The sequence below is a fragment of the Opisthocomus hoazin genome, chromosome 4, assembly GCF_030867145.1.
Source record: "Opisthocomus hoazin isolate bOpiHoa1 chromosome 4, bOpiHoa1.hap1, whole genome shotgun sequence".
NCBI classification, from domain to species: Eukaryota; Metazoa; Chordata; class Aves; order Opisthocomiformes; family Opisthocomidae; genus Opisthocomus; species Opisthocomus hoazin.
The window spans coordinates 71,203,258-71,226,994 of record NC_134417.1 but is presented as its reverse complement, the minus strand read 5'-3'; the positions used below and the strand labels follow the sequence as shown (position 1 = coordinate 71,226,994).

Genomic DNA, 23,737 nt, shown 5'->3' with positions numbered 1-23,737 from the left:
GCTCACAACAGCAGTGCAGCTAGAGATTTTCTGCGCAGTATCAAACAGTCGTGTACCAAGCTAGAGATCATTTATAACTAGCAGTGCATATTTACTAAGGTATTTCTTGGAAAAGCTCAATGCTACAAGATGTACATGGTCAAATTTGAACAAGCTTTTGAAATTAGGCTACAACTGCTACTGGGTAAGACCATTTTTTTGGATAAATCACCTGCCCTGGTTATAGTTAGACAAGAGCAAAGAACACACTTTATGTGAAAAACACATATAAGGCAAACATTTCTTCCTTTTTCATCGTATCTTGATATACTGATTTGTAAAGACTTATATCACAACCTTTGTTATAACTATTGCAACTCATTAAAACTGTATTATGTAATATATTTTGACTTTTGGTGTTGCATCCTTGCAAGAAGAAGCTGGTCTGCGTGAAGTTTCACACGGCTGCTGTGGGATTCCAAAGGTTCAGGATAAAAAAATCAATGCGATTAAAAAAAAAGACATCCGTAATAATACTGCACATAGTTTAAGAGGTCATCAAATTGCTTTATTCAAAAATATATTTTTCCATGTATTTTTTACACTTTCAGTTAAAAATACATAAATTGTTAAGCTAGAAAGAAACAATATAACTTTAGAATTATTTGAGTTTTCTTTTGCCTTCTGTTGTCTATGGGAGCTATTTAAAAGTCCCAGACCTTTTATCAAGCATTATTTAAAGAATATAAGGATAATTAGAAGATTGTCAATACTACAAAGATTAAATCACCCCCTGGAGAAGGGTAATTTAATTGAAAACCGTAATTTCCTTCAAAGTCCTGATGATGCATCTTCAAAAATATTCCTGGGTGGCTTTTAATAAGAGTATTAGATTACTCTCTAGAAACAATTATTTTAAAATTTCAGTTGAAAAGGTTTTGCAGGTAGGCTCATATCCAGTAAATCACTCATGAACAGGCTTTTAGAAGGGAGAAAATGCAGAGAGAATACATAATTTTGTTGTTCTAACTAAAAATAAAAGCCATAATCAGTTTGTTTGCATCTAATTAATCACTTCCAGTTTCTCTGAAGAAAAACCCAAGTTTTAAAATTACTGCTTTCCTGAAACAAACCTGAATTTTATCAAGCTTCCCCATAACATAGGAGTACTTATTTATTATTCCTACTTGAAAGTCAGCCACCGCTTTGGATTTGCTAGGAGTATTTTATCAATTTTATCTTGGGATATGCCTCTAATTAGCATTTTAGGAACAATATTTTTAAGGATATGTGAATATCCATGACCTCCATATTTCATCAGCCTATTCTTAGTGTGCACATCATGAGCGATCAGAATTCTGTCTTCATAGCCTTCATCGATCAGCATACGAATCCTGCAGAAGCAAAAGGCGTACCCGTCAGTGAAAGGTCCTTACTCTGCAACAGCACAGAACTCAGCAGGATTTACATTTTTTACTTTACTGTACTGCTAGACTGTATTACTCATGAAAACAATTATTTTTAGGTACTCAGAAGAAATATTCCTTATATTTAATCAAAATTAAAACACTTACTGAATGAAAAAAATCACGTCTGAAAAACATACCACCACTCATCTCAAAGTGGAGAAGGAAAACTCTTTCCAGCTGGCACATGACTTTGCATTCCCAGTCCCACTAAGTCCATGGAGGAATTAAAGTTCTTCAGCATCACCAAGCATGGGACACAGGCTTTGCATACATGAATAAGTAATAATTTCTGACAGGAACTCCTTCTCAGCAGGTTAGTTGTTGCTGCTGCCACAAAGCTAGTCTCATTACCATTCTTAAGGACTGTGATTCTGTGATTCTGTGACCAGACTCTGTGTGTGACAGGTCCTTTAAGAAGCCCATCTCATTTACACAAATGCTTTCACATCTTTAATTAATACCCATTTAGCAAACCAGGTTGATAAAATTTTTAAGTTGTCAGCATCATAATTCCATATAGACAGTTACCATCCAAACATGTTTCAAAGTCGCTCATTAAAGAAGAAGATAAATCAGGCCAGCACTGCACAGCACTAGCATGCGCCAGGCCAGAAGAGCAGTTAACACAGCAGCCCAGCTAAACAGACTTGGCACAGTGACAACAAGTCAGCCTGCAAAAAGAAGCAATCGCTCTGGTCACTCCCTTGGAGCAAGTCTGCTACAACAAGTCATAGAATCATAGAATCATAGAATGGTTTGGGTTGGAAAGGATCTTAAAGATCATCTGGTTCCAGCCCCCCTGCCATGAGCAGGGACATCTTCCACTAGATCAGGTTGCTCAGAGCTCCATCCAACCTGGCCTTGAACACTTCCAGGGAGGGGGCATCCACAGCTTCTCTGGGCAACCTGTGCCATTGTTTCACCACCCTCATGGTGAAGAATTTCTTCCTATTATCTTATCTAAATCTGCCCTCTTTTAGTTTACAGCCATTCCCCCTTGTTCTATCACTACACACCCTTGTGAGAAGTCCCTCTCCATCCTTCCTGTAGGCCCCCTTCAGGTACTGGAAGGCTGGAAGTACTGGAAGTCCTTCTGTTCCACATCTCACTCCGCAAACCTTAGTCCCTTGCTCAGCGCGTTTTTTAGAATTTATTTGGTGGGTGTCTATATTTCTGTATTGCATGACTGTGAAGCATCCCACCAAGTTTCTGTTTAGTTTGACAGTAGATTGCAGCGTTAAAGCGGCAGAGATGGACAGACCAGACCTGGGAAGTGCTTGTTCCTCATGAAGGCACCCAATTCCATCATTTTCCAGTACTGTGAAATTCTAATCTTTACCTTCTTGATTGTGCTTTGATCAGCAAGAAAGCAAATGTTAGTTTGATACGTATCCACACTATATCTGAAAGCCCTTACTGTCAGGTTTTTTTACAATTAGTTATGAGGAGATACATGTAGCAGGATCAAATCAATATAGTCATCAGGAAAAAGGCAAGTAAGATACAAGTTGGTAAAAAAATCAGCGTTTTTTCATAAAAACATGATAAATAGTGCCATGTAGCGCACAACACTGCATACCACAGGATTACAACATCACGAGTATCTTCTCCAGCCTGAAACACACAGATGCCACAAGCTAACCAGTGAGTAAAGCAGTGACACCGGAGGGACTAAGTTCTTGACGGACTGAACATCATCATAGAATCATCTCTTTTCACATTTGGTCTCATTTCATGGGTTGGGGAGGGCTATGGTCCTTTATATTCCTTATTCGTTGCTTGCTTGTTCCTGTAAGTTTAGTCAGTACTTGCTTCTGACTCAGGGAAAAACGGTCCCTGAAAAAATTCAGTTTTTCACTTGCATTGGCAGTGGATTGCAGAAAAAATGCCTAAGTATACACAAGGCTGAACTGTGTTTGAGTAGCTATGGCATGACTACAGAAGTTTATTTATGTTTTGAGTAGACAAGACCTGTACATATTTTTTCCATTTAGTATTTTCATCAGCACATTTAAAGGTCAATTTGATTTCCACCTCTCTGATATTGTTTGACTGAAAAAAAACAAACCCCAAGGAGATGGCCACTGGCATCCTCTGTCCAGTGTGGATGCATCAAAAGCCCAACAAAATCCATTCAATGGCACTTCTAACTGTAATGCACATATTCACACCATACAGTGAGAAGACAGACTTTTCATATTTTGTTCCTATAAACAGAGTCTGCAAGGAATACTCAAATGCCAGCGAGTTTAGGGAGAGACATCGGTGGCTGAGCAAGTATTATGGATGGAAAGAACACTTTGCCATGGTTGAACAAAGACTGGTTCACGAAGGCCTAGTCCATTCCTTTACCCGCAGTCCTCACAGTGCTTCTGCACGTGCTGACCTCTGCGACGGACGAGGGGGAGGAGGCACCAGGGAGGGGAGCAACTGCACCCACTGCAAATGTGAAAACTACAGATTCATTGCAATAAATACCGAGCACAAGACTGAGAGCCCTGTTAAGAGAGGGGAACAATTTCTAGGGTGAAAAGCAGCAGCAACTGCTTGGCAATAAGTGGACTAGTAACCACAGCACCTTCTTAAGAACAGAACAGCCTGAAAATAGAGAAGAAAAGTTTCGAGGCTAATCTGACAATGAGGGGCAGGGAAGCTACATCTGAAAGGCAAGTGAAAGCTAGAAAGTTACTTCATTAGTGATGAGGGATCATAAAAGAGAAGGAAAGAATTGTTTCTGACTCTGGATGGAAAAAAGACCCAGGCAGGATGGCACCCCACCCCTCAGAAACCTGCCGCTTCCCTGCACACGAACCCTGTGGAGAAATAGCGCGGGGAGGACCGCACCTCTGAACAGAGCGGAGGGAGCGAGAAGCCCATTCCCAGCTGGTCCCAGCTGGCCCAGACAGGCTTTGCAAGGAAGGCATCTCCCTGGCAATGCCTGGTGTTAGCACCGCACAACAGATTTGCTGCTGTGCGCAACTGCACGTGCTGACAAGAAGCAGGGAAGCGGTATCTGCCAGCAGGGCCAGCATGTTCACGTGGTGAGCGTGAGGCGCATGGGAGTTCTGAGGAGACAGGGATCTCATCCTTCAAAAGACAGAAAGGGCAAATGGAGAGGGGGAGGGGAGGTGATAAAGTGCATGGAAGAACAAAAGTCTGTTTTTCAGGATGGAAGCACAGGACTGAATCCACCCACGACAACCGATGAGTTCTGCTAGGTTAGCACATTCGTGAGGAGATGTAAGAGGCTCAGATGATGCTAAGTAGCAGTGCTAGGTTTCCAATACCATGTGTCAAACAAAAGCCAAACCTAACATAAATGCTATCTCCAGACTTTTTTTTACAGTCTATATAAATGCAGTAAATGATAAAATTCAACCAAATCAGCATGGAATTAGGATGGAGAATGAATAAAATAGCTCTTCATCTTTTTCTCAAGAAACTTTCTACAACACTACGATTGTACATCTTCCTTTGCAGATAGAAAAAATTATACATGGTGCCCTAACGATGGGACAGCAGCAGGAAAAAACTTGTCATCATTTTAGTATGAAAAAAGACAATTTGGAACAGCAAGCAGAATTACTCTGTGATGCCCTTAAAACGAGTACCAATAATATTAATTTGTCAATGGCAGTGCTATAGCTTAAACTGCAGGGAAGCAGATACCTTGCAATCCTTTCATTGTCGCTCGGCATGTCAATATCAGGGTAGAACTGGTAATGAAGAAATTCTGTACCAAATAGGTCATACTCTAAATAGCATCCTAGTTCAGCAAATTCCAGAAGTTTCTTTGTATCAAATATAGTCCTGCAGAACACATACAACACAAAGTCAGCATTGTAACAGGAAGAAAAAAAATCTCATGGTATCAGGATAGGTATTTTGCAACTTACTTGCAAGCAACAAAAATGATAATCTAAGACTTCATTCACCCTTCTGATAAACAGGACTCCTGTTTGACACATGCGCCTTACGGTGACACACAGCACTGCCCTTCTCACAGTCACCTGGCATTTCATGCATTAAAAAACCCAAACCAAAACCAACTCTTCCCCCATGAAATAATAAAAACATTTTTCATCATCTTTAAATGGAAACAGGAAAGTTACTTACTTTTGATATCACTTAACCTCTCAACAGACAACCTAACAAGGAAGGACATTTAAGGAGGAGGTTAATTCATAGTGACATTTTAAAGAAAGACAATGGATTACTTACACAAGACAGATTTACTTTCCCAAAAGAGTTACAGGAGACAGCTACATCCAGGGCTTGTTTCATCCATCACACACCGGTAATACACAACTTTCTCTTTAGTTTCTATTCTGTACAGTGATGCTTCTAGATTGTTATTAGAACAGCAATATATCATTGTTTGCACTGGGATCTGGCCAGAACACCTTAAGGAAACGCTCTCACCGAAATCTATAATGGCACTGCGAGTACCTGGGACACGGGCTTTGCAGCAGGCTTGAAAAGTGAAGGAACAAAGCTGCTAAACGCCATCACTCATTCAGAAAAGAATGGCAACTGAAACAAGAGCTCTCCAGAGTATTTTTTTTCTTTGAAACACTTTTATCAAGAGTATAAACTATCCAAAGGAAAACAAAAACACTCAAATGATACATTATAAATTTATCTTTATAAACACATTTTTTTTTCTTTAAGGAAAAAACACGTTTTCTCAAGAACAGCACAGTTAACCAAAAGGGCAGTAGTTTAACTTTTTTATTCTTGCAGATATTAATGTCACAAAATAATTTTAACCCACATAATTACATCACAGTCTGTTGCTATGGAAATGACCGATGTCATAATTTCAATATTATGACTTAACAACAGGCTCAAGTAGGAGGAACAGATGGGTTGAGAGAGAGAAAACCCTTGTTCAAACAAGCCTGCCATCAGCAGGAGTCTAAGACTTGCCAACTGTAATTAATAAAAAATGTTATTTTAAAATAAATGTTACAGTTTACAGAGATTGACTATTTATTACCAAATGAGTTTTTAAAGTGCAGAGCAAGAGAACGGTTATTTTAGATCCAGCCCTGCTCAGTTCACAGGGAGACAATAGCCAAGAGTATTCATCCCTGTGCAGGTGGCAAAAACCACCCAGCAATATCTTTCAAAATCACAGCCAGAAGAATTCCTTTTGAAAACTACTGTTAGTGTTGTGCTTTTTTAGATGCTCTGTCACAATGAAGAGCAGGAGAGCATAATGTCAATGTCATCAGCCCTTGGACCCCTCGTAAGCCACACTGGGTGCAGCAGCAGTTGCCAACTCAGATGCCTAACCTCTGTGCTGGAATTAGGTGTTTGGGCAACCTGTGTCCCTGAGCAGCCCTGAACATACGGAAAAGGAGACAGGACACAGGGAAGCATCCCGTAGTTTGGACCTCATCCAGAAATCACCACCGGGACATCCACCAAACCATTATCAAACAGGCATTCCTAACAGTGGCTGTGAGTCTTCAAACAAAAGCTGCTCAGGTGAATCATTGCTCAACTCTATGCAGATACCTTCACAACCTTAATCCCCAGTAAGTGACCAAAGTCAAGAGTCAATAGCTTTTGCTTCCCAGCCTCCATCCACACCATAGTTCCCCTACAGACACTTGCTACCTTTTGTTCTAAGGTGTGTGGTAGCCAGCATTTTAGTTTTATCATTTGATTGTAAATCCATCTGAAAACTACCATTCTGTCTATGTCAAAAGCAGACACAAAATATGGAGCTACATACAAATTTATCTCACATTTAAGGGACTGGTATGCTCCCACGTAGATTCTTCTCACTGGAGGAGACTTAAAATGTTAAACGCGCACTGCAAAGCCAAACTTCACAGGAGTTTAGAGTCTATGTTATAGCAAGTGCCAACCTGAATGTGTGAAAGTAATGACAGAAGGAGTGTAAGGAAATGTCATATTGTGCATCAGTGGCTGTTAGTGAAACTGCACCTCTGTCTTGACTGTTTTCCTACTTATATTGCTTATTTTCCACCAATAAATCACTGAATTCAACAATTTACAACAGCATATAAAGGCAAAAAACCATAACTGGATGTTTATGTAGTATCAAAATGGCTACGTAAGTACTGACACTTGCAGCTTGCTCAGTCCTCTTTCATACAAAGATTTCAGTAACCAGTTTTTCTTTAAAAATGAGAGAAAAATATAGCTGTAGATACAATGGAATGCAGGTAAATACATGAAGAAAGCCCGTACCATTTATATATAATAAAATAATAATAAAATCTTTGTGGCACTGAATTTTATGCTCCAAAAATCCCCAAGTAAAACACCAAGCTCTGTGTCAATGCAAAACACCTGTAGCTTGATTTGCAAGCTCTTAGAGCCTATACTCATTAGAAATCTGGAGCACAGTGCTCTTGCCTGTATTGCACTCACACTGAGGGCAAACAATCCGATTGCTGAGAATCATATGACACAAACAGTCTCCGTTGTTCAGCAACTAGCCAAACTAATCAATGCTTGGATATTTTCCAGCTCACCATAAGCAGCACAAGGTCACAGAAAACTGATTTGGTTATAGAGGCTGTGTTTCTAAACTGGAGCAAGAAAAGCATCCCAGTTCCTCTCCATCTCTGATGTGGGGCTCTTGGCTTTTGCTCTCGAGGAAACTAAAAGTTATCTCTCTGCTCTATGCTAAGAACTATCCAAAACCCAACTATTTTCTTTTTTAAGCAGTATTTCTTCTGTCTGGTAGCAGAACTGAAAAGATCTGGCTTCTGGTTTTATCCAGAATCCAGACAAATTAAGTAGTTCTCCATTAGCATCTGAGAGATTTTGGTCAGGCCCTTAAGAGCGGCCCAGTTTTCAAGAACGCTGGAAGACCAGCAGCTTCCCACCAATTTGGTGAGAGCTGCTCAATGCCCACTTTGTAAATGCAGTGATTTCTGCAGGGATATGAATTGAGGGAATCCCCATTTTTTGGGGTGGCTACAGTTATTCCTAATCGTGCCCCCAGACCTACAAAGAGAGCATTTAAAATCCCCAACTCTCTTCATCAATGTGAACCTAAAAGCTGATCCGACTCAGGTGCCGGAAACTGATCAAGGTCTATGTAAGCAGTTTCATGTTTTTAAGTTGGGCAACCTGATAATTCTTCACATTATGATCCCAGCACAACCGAAACCCAGCTCTTCACAGAGCAGTTCCCCCAAACCCCGGTGGGTTGTGGCAACAATGCCAGAAGCACAGCAGAATAAGTCTGCTTACCTGTCCAGGTGAGACATAACTGTCTTTGAAGCATCAGCCCCAGCCTCCTGCAGAATGCGGATAATTTGGAAAGGTGCGTCGCTGTTCCTGCCAGGATGGATGATAATGGGGCACCCAAGCTGCGACTGAGCCTGCGCTGTTGCCTGAAGCACTCTGCGTTCACTCTGCGTCAAAGGCCAGGAACAACCTATTTCTCCCACCACACCACACTTGATGTTCGTCCCATCTGCTCCATTGAGTATCTCATCAACAATAATGCCTGTAAGCTAAAGAACAGGAAAACGAGATTTTTGGTCATTAATACTATTTGTGTTAAATAGCATCAAAGTTGGCCTGCGGACATTGTGCTAGTTATACTCCTGAGATCTTTCTGAACTTACTTAACAGTTGGGTGTGTGAAAACGCTGCAGTTAAAATCTGGTTTCTGTCAACTAATGTTATGCTAGCCACTCACTAAGACTAAAATAAATACAGAAGCAAATCAGTTTGGCAGTATCCACTCACACAATTGCCCAGGTTTGCCGGGAAAGCCAGTCTATATATAATTTGAACACTGATTTAGGCTGAGACTAATTTTTCTTTGGAAAGAAAAAAAAAAGTTAGTTTATCACGAAATCAGTGCCTCAGATTCCTGAAATGGCTCCAGAAACAATTCATAGAATCACAGAATCGTTTAGGTTGGAGGAGACCATCAAGATCATCGAGTCCAACCATTAACCTAACACTGTCAATTCCACCGCTAAACCGTGTCCCTAAATTCAGTGTAATTTCTTGCAAAACAAGGGCTCAGGGAATAATGAAACCTTGTCATTAAGAGAGGGAAGGGAGAAACTCTGGCAAGGATCCTGAAGAGACAGGTTTAAGGCGAATCCTGCTCGTAGGAATGCCAATGTAAAACGACAGGAGCTCCACTGACTCAGAACTACATGAACAAAGCTCAGCTGACAACACTACAGGGTCAAAATTAGCTTACTTTTAAGATATTCACAGGCAAAAAAGACAACAGAATCTACTAATAAAAGCAGTTTGTTACAATATAGTTTTTCTTTTACAGAATAGGTCACATATCGTAGAGTACATTCAGAACTGAGAGCACAAAATGACATTGATGATGCCCTTCTAAACCTTTGGCCCTGAGTGTTATGGAAATCACAGTTTTAAGGAAGAATAAAGTGAACAAAGGAAGACAGAAAGTTTGCAAACAAATCCAGAAAACAAAAAAAACTCCAAACCAGTTTTCAAATAAACCTGTAATTTCTCCTTACTCCACACCTTGTCTCTTCAACAGCCTCATACAACGTATCGGTAAACACTCGATGTACACGCAGGAGTCTGTCCAAGCTATTACAATTTACAGCAGATTTCTGCCCAACACTTTATCCTTTGATCACACACCTTCTGCTTCCTGTATAACCAGTCTACCAACCATTTCTGTAGATAACCAGATACAGAACTCACTCCTCTCCAGAAGAATATCTCTCAAAATATTCAAACTGTCAGAAAACATATCATCCTGTCAAATTCACTGGCAAATGAGGAACCATCAGTTGTCATGGATCACAACCATTGTCAGCTGTCAGTGCACAGCCCTTTCTAGGTAACTAACTGTCTTCTGGACTGGATTACATATCGATTACCTGCAGAGTACAGGACATCTGTGGCTCTCCAGCAGTCCACCAAATACAGAAGCGAAACATTTGCCCCAAGAAATCTACGTGTATCGTATTTCAAGCAATAGAAGAATATTTAGGAAAAGTAGAACTGTTTTGTACAGCTCAGGCCAGCATAGGTCCGGTGCGGCTGGCAGCACTGCTGAAGTTTTGACCATTGATTTTTAAAATGAATTTGACTCATTTGTAAACTGTGACAAATTTTTAAAAAATTTTCTCAGCTCTGTTCACCTACATTCACAGCCTCCTGCCTTGGAGAGTTCCCTTCCCTCTTCTCCCTATCATCACATTTTCTTAATAAAAGATGAATGAATATTTATTATTATGGGAATATCTGGGGACCTCACTCATTATTAACACACTGTCTCAGGCACCATATAAACAATTTGAAGTAGACTCTGCCCCGAAAAGTCTGGACAAACAGCAGAGAAGAGAGATATAACAGCCAGCCTGAGCGCAGCAACGGTTTACAACTGTTCTATAAATACTGCAATTCTTTATGCTTTTTACAAGATTTCTGGGTGATTTCATTGGGAAGCAATTAGCCAGAAAAAGAGACAAAAGAGGCAGGAGGGATATACTCCTTCCCTAAAAATAGTAAAAAGAACAGGATAATTGGTGTTAAACCAGATGCCCACACATGAAGTACTTTATTTTCTTTTTACTGTTGCATTATAACAAATCCCTGAGAGAAAATGGAGCTTAAAAATTGGAAATGCTGACAAATAATCCCAGCACACACAAGTAGTGTTGATCCAGCAGTAACACACAAGGAGTAATGCTATTCCCAAGTTTTTCACATTAAGAACTTCTAGATTTCATCTATTTTGGTGGAACTTCTCTCCAACTTCAACTCACCCAGGGATAAGTCATACGAGAGAGACTCCAAGGCAATGGTTAAGACCCACCTGCTCCACTGTCATGGCCTGTGTTTGAGAAGAATGAGTAGAAGCCACGTAAAATCCAGCCCCAGCAATAATATGGATTCCAGTTTCTTCAGCAAGTTTCTTCAAAGTATTCATATCCCGACCAATTCCCGTGGTTGTGTTTTCCACGATCGTCCCACCACCTGCTGCTTTAAACTGCAACAGCTCCTCCTTCACAGCATCTGTTTCCTGATACAAAAGAAGGTTTTCTTTATGGCTGTAGGGATTTTGCTTAATCCAAAACAAATTCTTCATCTCAATGGGCCCATCAGACAGAGGCTCTTGGCCTGGAGAAGGTGGACAAAAACAGCTGCTGTAGTTCATAGTCAAGTGTTCATGAGTCAATGTATAGCCAAGGCAGTCTGGATCCACAGGGCCCAAGACAGTCTGCACCTTGCCTCCCAAGGAAGGCATTTTTCTTCAGTAAAAAGACAACAAAATCAGATTAAAAGAGTCTGGGAAGGAAGAAGAAAGGAAACAAAAACATTTCAGAAGGAGCAAACATTTCTTACCAAATTTCTGAACTCCCTCTTCTCACACACATACCTACACACTGTGTTTGCTTGCTGGAAAGTTTTCAAATGCTGTTTCCGATAGCAATTGTTGGTCAATGTGAACAACAAAGCATTTATTTTACCCAGCTGCACCTGTATTGGTACTCTAGTAATGTGAAAATACCACTCCAGTACAAGGCAATCATCATCATTTATTGTGCTATAGTCAATATCACATTAAGATAAATGTTTCCTATTTAATAACAACCACTGTATGTTCATTTAGGATTCTCAGCTCTTCAGCAGCTGTCAAATTTTGTCAGTTTGAGCCACCAGATGAACATACTTGGCATCAAGGCTGAATATCCCTTACCGGTACATTCAGTTTATTTGTCTGTGTCCTCCAACACTCACTGTCCCCCTCGCACACCGAGGAAGCTGTCCATCTCTGGGCACGTTGTTTGCCCCTTGGCAAGAGGAACGCCAGGATGGGGGTCATCATGTGCTCCTTAGACTTCAACAGGGGCTCAGGTGCTCCGGCCAGCTGCACCGTGGAAGTCTGCAACAGCCCAGGACAACTCCAAAGCCAACCAGTGTCACTAAAGACGCAGCGTGGCCCTCAACCAGCAGGGCAGAAGTCGAAGTGCTTCTCCCATCAGCTGCATCAGCCAAGTGTTTTGCCAGTTAAGAACAGACTTTAACTCACCACTTAATTTATACCGCTCAGCCTCTATGAGACTTTTTTCTTCAGCTTTAACATGAATGAAACAATGTTATTTCTCAAAACTTCAAATGAGTGGTGACAAACATACACATTTAGGTTACTGTCTGCAGTTGGTTCCTGTCAAAGGCATCTGCCCCTGTGCAAGGCTGGCCCAGCTTGCCACAGGTTAGAATCAGCTGCAGCTCTCCGCACTGGGATTTTGGGGTATTTTTTTCATTTGGGGGTGGGGGTAGTCTATTTCATTTATGTGCCATATTAACATTAAACATAGCTGACTACCCAGTTCATGTTAGATCTTCCTGATGCTGGTTGCAAAGGCTTGAGGATACATAGTTATATTCCCTAGTCAACCAAAATCATCAGTTACGAAACAAAATACATGTTTAATCATGTCCAGAGGACAGGACTAACTAGAGCATGCATTATTGATTAAAGAGAGAGGTCTTTCCCATTTCTGTCTCCCTTTTAGTGAATAATATCATAAACACGGGTTCGTTACTGGTGAAGCCCTCGGAGGACACTTTCCTTTTAACTGCTGAAGTTAATCCACCAGGATGACAGAAAAACTGAAATCTGAAGGGCACTGAACTCTACATATCAAAGGGCACAAGAACATCGAGGTCTCTTTGGGGATACTTTCATCTCACGCGAAGCAGTCAGCGCCAGTGTACCAATGCGTGAAAGTGACCCAGGCCCTGCAACAGGCAGGGATCACCTGCCTAGTGAAGTCTGGAGTTCTGGCAGCTATTTTAAAATGAAAACTTGGCCATCCATAAGAAAGAGAAACGACTGACTGACTATGTTTGCTTGCCTTGTGTAAAAGCAGACTTAGGAAGAACTGTTCTTTTATGAATTTCATTTCCAGACTAGTGTGTTGACTTGTTTGAGAAGACAGAAGAATAATTACTCTCATAGAACAGACTGCTGGCTGGTTAATATAATGATTTATTTTTTGCCAAATAAATTAAGAAGTGCATGATTTCAGAAAATATTATTCTTGAGCAAATAATTAAAAGCAAAATACCTGTCTTAGTCAGAAACTGCTGCTAGCTGCAATTCAATTAAGTTGTCCAACCCAGTCATCAGTTCCATCCTTGAACAAAGCTGGTGCTCTATAGAGCAACCCACTATTTTGGAGAAAGTTCAATGATCTGAGTCATTCTTATGTGCACAGCAAAGAGACTAAGATAATTCTAAGATAACTGCATTATCTCTGCTTTTTTTTTTTCTTTTTTTTGCATCAAATATCTACACTCTGGTATGCAGAAAAACCCTGACAGCATAAAGAGTGATAAGCTACTCTTTACATTGGAGACACACTTTTCTTTCCCAATGTTCACTGGCAATTTTCAAATCCATTTCTTCAGTTAGGAAAACAAACTTATACAAATATTTTGTTATATAATTAAATATGCAAGTATTTAAGTTCTTTTGATAAAACTTAACACAAAGCGATTACAGTCTGTTTTCTTAACAAGTCTCCACTTCAGTTTTTCAGTTATTTAATAGTGCAGCTACTCAAAAAGGCCACTCTAACTGAATGTGAACTTTTGCTCAGTTTCAGATTACTACTTTGATAAAAAGTTGACTTTCAACATTTGTTCCCACTAACTCCTTTCCAACACAGTTAATTTAGATTACCCTCAATTACTCTGGCCTGACCATTGCGAAGACCTATGGTTGTGTGTGAGAGATCTTCGTATAGCCTGAGGCCGCTGTCTTCTGATTTGTAACAGCAGGAAACATCTAAAATCACCGGTTCCAGTGCCAGGTTTGTCTGTAGCAGATACCAATCTGTTGATTTTTAGACCCTAGATTTCAGATTATAGCGCATATACAGAGTTTACAAAACCAGTGCCTACCCTTGAACCTTTTGACTGAGGCCAAGTATTTCTGTAAATACTTGCATCACAAAAATGGAAACTGACACAAACAGCATTTAAAGTAGGCCCAATTTTATCTGATGAAAAATATGATTAATATTAATGTCTGTGCCTGCTTACTAACACAGTTTTAGAAACTCACTGCTTTTAATATAAAAAATATGAAAAATAAAGACAGCCAACAACCTGTGATTGGAATTATTTTTGAAACCACTGTCCTGATACCTTCCCTACTGTCATTTACACAGACAGCATGCCCTGATTATGCTATAATGATACATTATTCCTAATAAGATTCACTTGATGGAACCAGAAATTAATGAGTGTCTTTAAAACAGATTTTAGGTGCAAACAGCTTTTAAACTGAATAAGGACTGCTGCAATTTAAGCATGTATATGTTACTACAGAAATCAATGTTCGTGTGCTTGGCTAATGACTTGTATGCCGTGTTTTACATAGACCTTTCTTCTAAGAAAGTTTCTTCTTTCATACACCAAGGACTGATATCATATCACCTCATTTAGCCATCTAAAATGACATATGTCTCCACAGAATAATCGTCTAGACTGTTTTCACAGTGGAGATGGAAAGACATACCCATAGGCAACTCAACCAGCCTATTTTGAATGTTTGTAACAGAACAAGACAAGCCACCTTCTGTAATATTAATAAAATCCTTCCACGGACTATGCAGGGAGCCAAGAAGCATTCCTGGACAAGATAAGTGTATTTTAGATGATCCTACATAAGACGTGTGAATTGCACTTCCTGAATCTTAACCCAGTCTGAGGTGAGGGGGAAAGATGCCAATTTCTATGACAAAAGATAAACAGGTAGGCTCTTATCTGGCAATAACAGGTATATTGGTTTTGGAAATCATTATGCGGTGCTATTGCCAAGGTGCTCCTGCATAGAACAAGGCTTCTCTGCTCTAGGTGCTGTATAAGCAAGGAAATAAATGGTATTTCCTGAAAATTACATACTCAGATAAAAAGAAAATGAGAATTACTTTAAGATATAACCCAAACTTGTATTATTTCACAACAGCCTTGAAACAATACCTTAACATTTCTGTAATAAACTCTGAACAAATCTTTACAACCACCAATTGTATGGTGCATAAAACGCAACCCTCACCATTAGCCAACTACTAAAACTGGTGAAGTAAATATTTTTCCTAGAGGTATTGTTAAGAGAAAAGAGACTTGCTGCTGAAAAGGTCATGGTACTGTATTCCTGAGTCTGGTAAAAACTCCACTGAGTTCAATAGATGTTTTGCCTGAATACTGATGACAAGATTTGTGTTTCCGCTTTTCCCATCTGAAACTTGCGCTTCAGTCATTGTGTCATTTTAATGGTCTTGTAATGGGAAGTCTCCCTCGGTTTGGATTAGTTGCTTCCTACAGTAACCTCGTATTGCTGAAACATTATAATTGCATAAACAGAGTTTCCACACACTAATGCCGCATTTGTTTTGATTCGGTAAGCACATTCTAATGGTATTAGCACAGATTCTCTCTGGGCTGGTATGGGAATCATTTTATTGCCATTACATTACAATGTGAGATTACAGCAACACTAAATCCAGATTGCTGTGACACAAAATTTACAAAAAAGCAAAAAGAATGGCTCAGTAGGTATTTATTATACTCAGAAAAAATTAAACACAGCTGCCGTTTAGAAATGAGGGCTGTGCTGGCTGCATGAAGAGCATTGCAAGGGGGTCTTTCCCTTATAACCGTGCAGTCCTAGGAAATGTGACAGTGCAGGTTCGCTATATATTTATAGATGGAGGAACAAGCATTCAATTCTATTGTGAGCAACCTCTACAGAGCATGGAAAAGCCTCAAATTAGAAATATATGACACGTCTGTGGTAAATTACTATTAGCTAGTCTATGATGTGTTATCTCACTGTTCCCCACACACAAACCTTTTTATTGAGGGAAAAAGAGAAAGACAGTGGAAGAGGAGAGGCAGAGGGTAAGAGAACACATGTAGATTATTTCAGGAATAATTTAAAAAACGAACTTCCTTCCCTCTTCCCTCATGCTTCTGCCAACTTTGTAGAGGTTTATGGGGTGAAAGGAACTCAATACTGTCAAGCACAGTGCTTCCTCTTCCCCAACCGACAAGCAAATGTTCTAACTTCTCTGACAGCCGGGTGCCAGATCTACCTTACCTACTTCAAAAATTTATTCAGAAGCACTAATTACAGGACAAACACACCTGAAAACCAGTGCGCTCTCATAGCCTGGTTTCAATAAGCACGGTTTTTTTGCTCATGCACAGTGGCAGGGGAGTGCAGCTGCAAGGGCTGTGGAGCAGAGTTCACCACATCTGGCTGGGTGAGAGCAGCGGTACGAGTGACCTTACATCTGCTCCGGGACAGATACAGCCCTACCTGTCACTCAGCCCAGTGATTCCCTCTGCATCAATGTCTGCAAAGGTATCCAACAGCCTGCAACGCCATACTCCTACACAGGCACTCGGCCTCCGCGTTACACGAGATAACACCACATCTTGTATTGCTTTTGGGTTATTCTGCCCAAGAAACAGAATTTGCAAATGAGGTAAAAAGTAATATGAAAACATGCAAGTTTCTGGGCAAACTCCTGTCTCTTCTGCAGAAATGGCAGATGTGTTTCTCTGAAGGTGATACAGGTTATTCCCACTAAAGTCATAATTATTCTTCCTTGTCTTCAGAATTGACATTGGTTAGAAGGAACACTGGTCTTTTTTCTCTCCCAAACTGGAGCTATGAGATTATCATGATCTGCTGAACTTCAAGCTAACTCAGGAAAATGAGCTAAGGAAAATAATCTTACCTATTCAGAGGCAGTGTTTTCTTTTTTCACTACATTCATACTCTGATAATTAAAAAAAAAAATACAACCACATATCATGACAGCTTTTCATAGGACGGCCCCTTGCCTAGTGCAGAAGTGTACTGAGGGGACAAGGACACTGGATGTATCATGCTGGCCTTCCTCCTAGTTCTCAGTCAAACTGCATGAGGATGGAACACTAGAACTTCCATGAGCATCAACTCTGAGGTGAGGCTTTGTGTCCTACAGGAGATTTCTCATGCCTTGACCAAAGCTCTTCTCAGAGAGGAGGGGAACACTTACAGTGCCTCTCTCCTACAAGAACTCCTGTCTAGCCCCATGCGAGCATATTTTGCAGCTCTTCCCTTAATGTGGCACCTGCAGTTTCCCACCTTTGGGTGGCTATACTTTCATGGAGCAAGTAAGAACCTCACCATTTCAGATATGTGTAATCTCTTGACTGGGTAGAAACCGGCCAACAGATGCAAAATCTAGAGAACTCCTGGGGGAAATACTTAAAAAGCATCACCTGTCCCTACCTTGCCACATTTTTCCTGAAACACACTGTTCTGGAGATACTCAGAACAGTGGATTAATGCAGTGGCCTTCAACAACCTACCTCTGGTCCCCAAACCATTCAGAAACATAAATTTCCTTAAGAAGCCAAGCTTTTCTTTTAATTTCTTTTAAAATGCTAAATCTTGTTTTTCACTAGATTTGCTATATATGCTTTGAGCAACCAAAAAGCTTTTACACTACAGAAGTGAGAAAGGATACCGGAAGTATGACATATATTAAGTTACAATATGTGCTACAAAAGAATTAGGAGAGCTTTAGCCAAGCCTTACGTAATCCTACAACAATAAGCAGAAGTCCCAGCAAAGTATGCATGTACACACACCCCACCAATTAAGTTGCTTGAGGGGCACTGGCAATGTTCTACAACCTAAAGGCAAAGTCACTTAAATTGTAAGAGAAATTTAAACACTATTACACATACGTGAAAGGCAAATATATTGACTCATTACCCTCCGAACCTCCAAAAAGCACGCTTTGGGGAAAGGAACTGCACAAGTGAGAAGCAAAGCTTTTAAATGTTCACCTGAAAGGGTAAGTGGAAATTTTCACTGTGTATTCCCTATTTTTGCTCTAGCTAGGCTTTGAGCCAGACATACATAAACCAGGTTTCTTCCCTACAGTTGAACAGCCACAGTGCAGCCTCTCATCATATTTCACAGTGTGGCCTTACCTTTGGGATCAAAGCAACCACATGTGATCTGCACATGACCACACATTCAGTGATTTGCCCCAGAGGCAGCATTTAAACCAGTCAGTATGTAATATTTTGCACACTTTTTTTTCAATTTGGTTAAAGTTCAGTTGTTGTAAGCACAACAGAGTCAGACTTTCATTTCTACCTTATTTCTGTGCAGATAACGGTCTCAAAGCCTAGGCTTCTTTGAGCAAAGTCACACTGAAGTTTTCCTTCCTCAGAGAGCTCTGAGACCAACATCCCCCTAAGTGATTTTTCATCAACATCTCCTTTGGAAGAACTTCAGGGGATTTTACATCTTGGGCAGCTTCCAAAATTACTCCTGATAAAAGGTCAGATAAAAATTCTCCCCTAGGGTCCAACATTACATTAATTACATTTTACATGCACATATAGTGTTCTTAGGCCAAAAATCAGGACTGAAGTCACATTACGCTATATGTAAATATGGGCTGAGTCCTGCATGTTGATACATAGATTTGTATTCTTAAGCCTAAACAGAATCATATTTGCTTCTCATGGGTGCTAGGCTACAAGCACACACTCTCGTTCTTCCTGGGACAACATAATATAGGAAAAAAGTCTGTGCTTTTCAGGAATGCATGTCCAGTCTTCATTCCCTCTAAATTTCAAATCTGAAACTTAAACATACATCTAACTCTACTCTTACCATTATTCTCATTGACTGGCACTGTTCACTCTCTATTCAAGGTCACATATGCTTAAATATTTTCACACGAGCTTAAACATTTCTGTTAGCATGTCGGCTGGAGCGTTAGCACTCACTTGCACAGAACCATCACCAAGAGCCACACCAAATCACTCTATGGATCTTTACACACAGAAATAAAGAGAAAAGGGATGGAGGTCTAAGACACCAAAGGACAGACATCATCCTTCTCACCATGCATATGCATGCGATGGCAGTGCGATGTTCACTTCTACCTCCCAGTCAAGACTGGACATTACTAGCTAGAAAATTCAGATGAATGAACCCAAGGTCTGCCATGTTTGTGGCAGAATATACCAGTCACTGATCCGCTGGGGCCTGTGAAGCCACACACAATGGAGAACAGTGTGGAGATGGGGTTTAGTGCCTCATTCAAGATTGCAGACTGCAGCAACCAGAATAAGCATGGACTTCCAGAAAAGTACTTTCTTTAACAGTGAGTGATGGGTTCAGATGCACAGAATTAAACTCAGTTTCCCACTACTGAAAACACCTATATCCCAAAACTTGCAAACAATCTGAAGACCCCCTGAAAAAAAAAAAAAAAAAAGTTCCCACTGTGACTGTTCTCTACGGCTGTGTCAGGAAATGGAAGCCGTATGCCCTTCTCAAGCTCCATTTTTGCTCTCATAAGGAACTAGCCCACACAAGAAAAGTTAACATGAGCCAAGTGAAAGCTTAAAGCTGATGAGTGTAACTTAAAGAGCATCTTTTAATTTAGAGACTGTCTTTATAGAGTCTGCATGATTTGTCAGTGGTCAAAGGCAATGACCTTCTGCTTATACAACTGCTGGTACTAAGTTCTTACACTCAGCTGGGTGCAACAGGAGAACTGCAGGAACACCAAACACACACAAGCTGACAAGACCGTCAGGTCTCCTACATAGCCTTCTGCTTTTTTCCCAGGTATTGCTGAATCTTCAGTCTTAACAAGAACTGGACACAGAACCCTGCGGGTGTTTTGTCTTTTTGTATCAGAGAATGTCTAAGTGTTTCTGAAAAAGGATATGAACTCAGTATCTTTCTCCTGGAAACTATTAATTATTTGTGCTGTAAAAAAAATCTTTGCTACCCAGTCGAAAGTGAATAACAAAGAGCCAAGTCCTGCAACAAAGTTTACAGCCCTGAAGAGTTTGAGCAGTCAGACCAGCTGAACATTTCCAGAACCGCATCTGAAAATTACCCATCTGCTAGAAGGTAGTAGAAAAGTTAAATTCCTTTCATTTGCCAACTAGTCTTCACTGCAGTGACTCTGGACAGGGCAAAGACAACTGTGGGACAGAACAACTCTCATTTTACACTTTAACCTAAGAGATGAGATCCTGAAACAGCAGGGAAAAGACAGGGTGCCTCAGGAGCTAACATGTCGCTTTTCTTTGGTCCTCCCTCCTCCACAGAAGTTACTTCAGGAAAAAAAACCCTGTGGCTTTGTCTCTGTGCAAAACTAAGGTTTCGGAACAGCTTTGAGAAGAGTGATCCTACATGTTTCCCAACTGAAAAAACAAGGTTTATTTCAAATTGCCATGTAAGACATGGTGGTGGTTGTGGCCTTTCTTCTTACTTCCTTCTTACCCAAGTAGTTAAATACTTCTGAAACATATCCCAGCCATTGCTAGGATAAAATGTCTTTCTTGGATTATTATCCACGTACATATTAATATCAGACCAATGACATGGCCGCTGCTTAGAACACAACAAGAGGAAGCTTTTTAATTTGTGACCAGAAAATGATGTTAAAGCAGAAAACTTACCCTGCCAGTTTTGAGAAAAAGATGAAATTTCTTTTCAGAACTAGGGGAATGGGGCACTCCCTTTCCATTCCAACACAGCTGGTAATGCAATGACTTCGATATTCTCCAGAAACACAGAAGACCTAAGTTCAAAACGGCTCTGAATCAAATCAGGGACTTGAACCTTAGGTTCCCACAATGCAGATGTATTTTTAACGCTACCCCTACCAGACAGGCGGCCAGTCGTATGTGAGCAGAAGCCTGCCCTTCTCTGTTTTCATGAAATCTTAAGAAGCCTTGGTTTCACCTTACTAAAAAATTAACCTTGTTGAATATTTCAAGTTTTGAAAGACATACAAAGTATTTTAGATCTACATCAAGTTAAATAAGAAAGAAAATCCACAGAATGTTCAGAGAAACAGTCCTTCAATAAACACAGAACTCTTTGTGCCATATGCTTCACTACATACTGATTTTGGTACATGAGGAGCAAGCTGATGGCTCCCTAACCACAGAGGGAAGCACTGACATTTGTTCCTGCTCTGCTACGCATTAATTTAATAAGTTAGCACTGGTCACCTATAAGAAATGTAATTAAGCATCTGAATGCCATTGTTGCCACCTTTGATTATAACAACAAAAATGAATGTGATGATGGTGACATGATGGCAAATATTATGTCTGTTAAATTCCAAAACATGAGTGACATTCATAATGATAAATGACACTTCTGTAGTCTTTCATATACCAATCCCAAAGTACCTGACAAAATGTTACAAAACTGCCTATTACAAGCATTGCTTCACCCATCACTGAAACACAGCCCCCAGCAGAAAGCAGGCAACAACCTTTACACACTACAGAACATGTTACGACACAGGACTTCGAATAACGTATCCAGTATAAAACACAGGGGAATTCCAGACAAGCAAAACATAGTTCTCCAAAAGCAAGTGACCTCCAGCTAAAATTTTGTTTCATTCAAGAGTTACCACAAGCCTCTAGCATACAAAAGATACCATCCTTAAAAACAGACATGTCTAAAAAAAAGGAATCGTATCATCGTATCTACAACTTTCTTAGAGATCATAAATATTCAGGTACTTGCTAGGCCAAAAGATGGTTCCTCACCAACAGGACTTGTCTGCTTCAACTCAGGACCAGGTTCACCACAAGACAAGACCTGCTGCAGAGGGGCTGCCAAATGCCCAAGGGCTGTGGCCCGGCTACAGCGCTGACGCCCGCTTGGCTGAGGGGACCCGCAGCTCCCTCCCTCGGAACCAGCACTCCCCTCCGCAGCTCACCAAACTGGGGCACGGGGAGGAGACAGTGGGGCGGCCGCTGCAACTGTGCTCTGCGAAGGCCACCTTGGGCCATGGAGAAAACGCGTGGTGTGTGGGTCCCAGCGAGGCTCGCAGGCCAGCCGGCAGCTTTGCTGCTGAGCCGCGTCGAGCTGAAGCCAGCGCGGAAGCGCCTTGCCGAGGGCTGGGTGCTTCCAGGCGGAGAGGCAGCTGACGGCGGGCTGCGAAGGTCCCGGTTTTGGACTGAGGCGTTTGTTCCTTCACGGAGCCACCCTCGGGGACTGATGGCAGAGAGCACTAGACAGGACGCAGTTCCAATATTTAACTTGTTATGACTGTACAAATCTTAAATACCAGCACTAATAACAGCAGCGTAGCACGGCGAAGCCTGCCTGGGCTCGGGGTTACCCTGCTGGTACCCACCACCCGAGCCCGCGGAGCACTTCTCCAGACCGGCGCAGGCGTTCACCGCCCCGAGCTCCACACCGGCCTCGGGTCTCCCGCGGGAGCCCGCCCCGGAGCCGCTGTCCCGGCCGCCGCCCCCCCCCGCGCCCCGGGCACCCAGACCCGCGGGCCCGGCAGCCCGCCCGCCTCAGGCCGCCGCCTCCCGCCGCGGCCCCAGTCCCGCAGGACCGCGGCGGGCGGCCGCCATCCGCGGCCGCCGCTCCCCGCCCTCCCGGGCCGGGCGAAGCAGCGGAAAGGGCTCCCCCCGCTCAACCGCGGCGAAGTTTCGCGGCCCGGGCGCCCCTCGGGCCCAGTGCACGCAGGGCGAGCCCGGGAGCGGTCTGGGCCGCGGGAGGGCGCGGAGCGGCTCGACGGGCCGGGGAGACGCGGCTCGGCGGGTCGAGGGGACGCACCCCGGGGCCCCGCCGCGCCCGCCCGCCCGCCCGCTCGCTCACCCGCGGGCAGGGCTCTCCGCCGGCAGCAGCTCAACCCAGCCGGCCGCGCCAGTGTCCCCCGCGGCGGCCTGCCGCTCCCCCGCCCCGCTCGGGGCGGGACTTGCCCGCCGCGGCCCGGCCCCGGGCCGCTCCGGGCGATGGAGGCGGGGGAGCCGAGCAGGTGCGAGGGCGGCGGCGGCTTCGGAGCCCGGGCCGGGGAAGCGGTGCGGGAGGAGGGCACGGCCCCGCCCGAGGCTGCCTGTACCCCTGTTTGCACCGCAGCGAGGGCGCGGGGAGCCCCGCAGTCACCGTGGGGGGCTGGGGGAGCGCGCTGGGTGCGTGGGCTTGCGAGAGGCGGCATCTCTAATTTGCCCTTGCAATGCGAGTAACAGGGAAGGTTGGAGAGGCGCGTCCCAGTGTCCACAGCAGGATGACAATGACAAGAGATTCTGGATAAAAACGCGGCTGCAAAGTATGAAATGAAAACGGAGCTGGTGCCATGTTCTGACACTTTCCACCAGGATCTCAGAGGTGCCTGATGTCCCCGAGGCTCACAGCCTCCTGTGTGGTCCTGTTCTGTTTTACCGAAGGGTGAGCAGGTGCTGGTGGCATG

General features: G+C 42.4%; 1 protein-coding gene across 4 annotated transcripts; it reads right to left on the bottom strand.

Annotated features, from left to right (window-relative positions):
• Positions 1–522: 522 nt before the first annotated feature.
• On the bottom strand, positions 523–23,235 carry PTER (phosphotriesterase related). 4 transcript variants are annotated; one of them, XM_075419438.1, is made up of 5 exons: positions 23,146–23,235; positions 11,266–11,472; positions 8,688–8,953; positions 5,118–5,258; positions 523–1,373 (listed from the first exon to the last, which is right to left on the bottom strand). In XM_075419438.1, exons 2-5 carry the CDS (start codon positions 11,377–11,379, stop codon positions 1,163–1,165), a joined length of 732 nt encoding a protein of 243 aa, XP_075275553.1. In that variant the 5' UTR covers positions 11,380–11,472; positions 23,146–23,235; the 3' UTR covers positions 523–1,162. The 4 variants fall into 4 exon arrangements, with proteins under 4 accessions (XP_075275553.1, XP_075275551.1, XP_075275549.1 ...); XM_075419436.1 differs by having other exon boundaries at positions 11,266–11,570; positions 23,146–23,229; XM_075419434.1 differs by having other exon boundaries at positions 11,266–11,738; positions 23,146–23,226.
• Between the last annotated feature and the right edge of the window lie 502 nt (positions 23,236–23,737).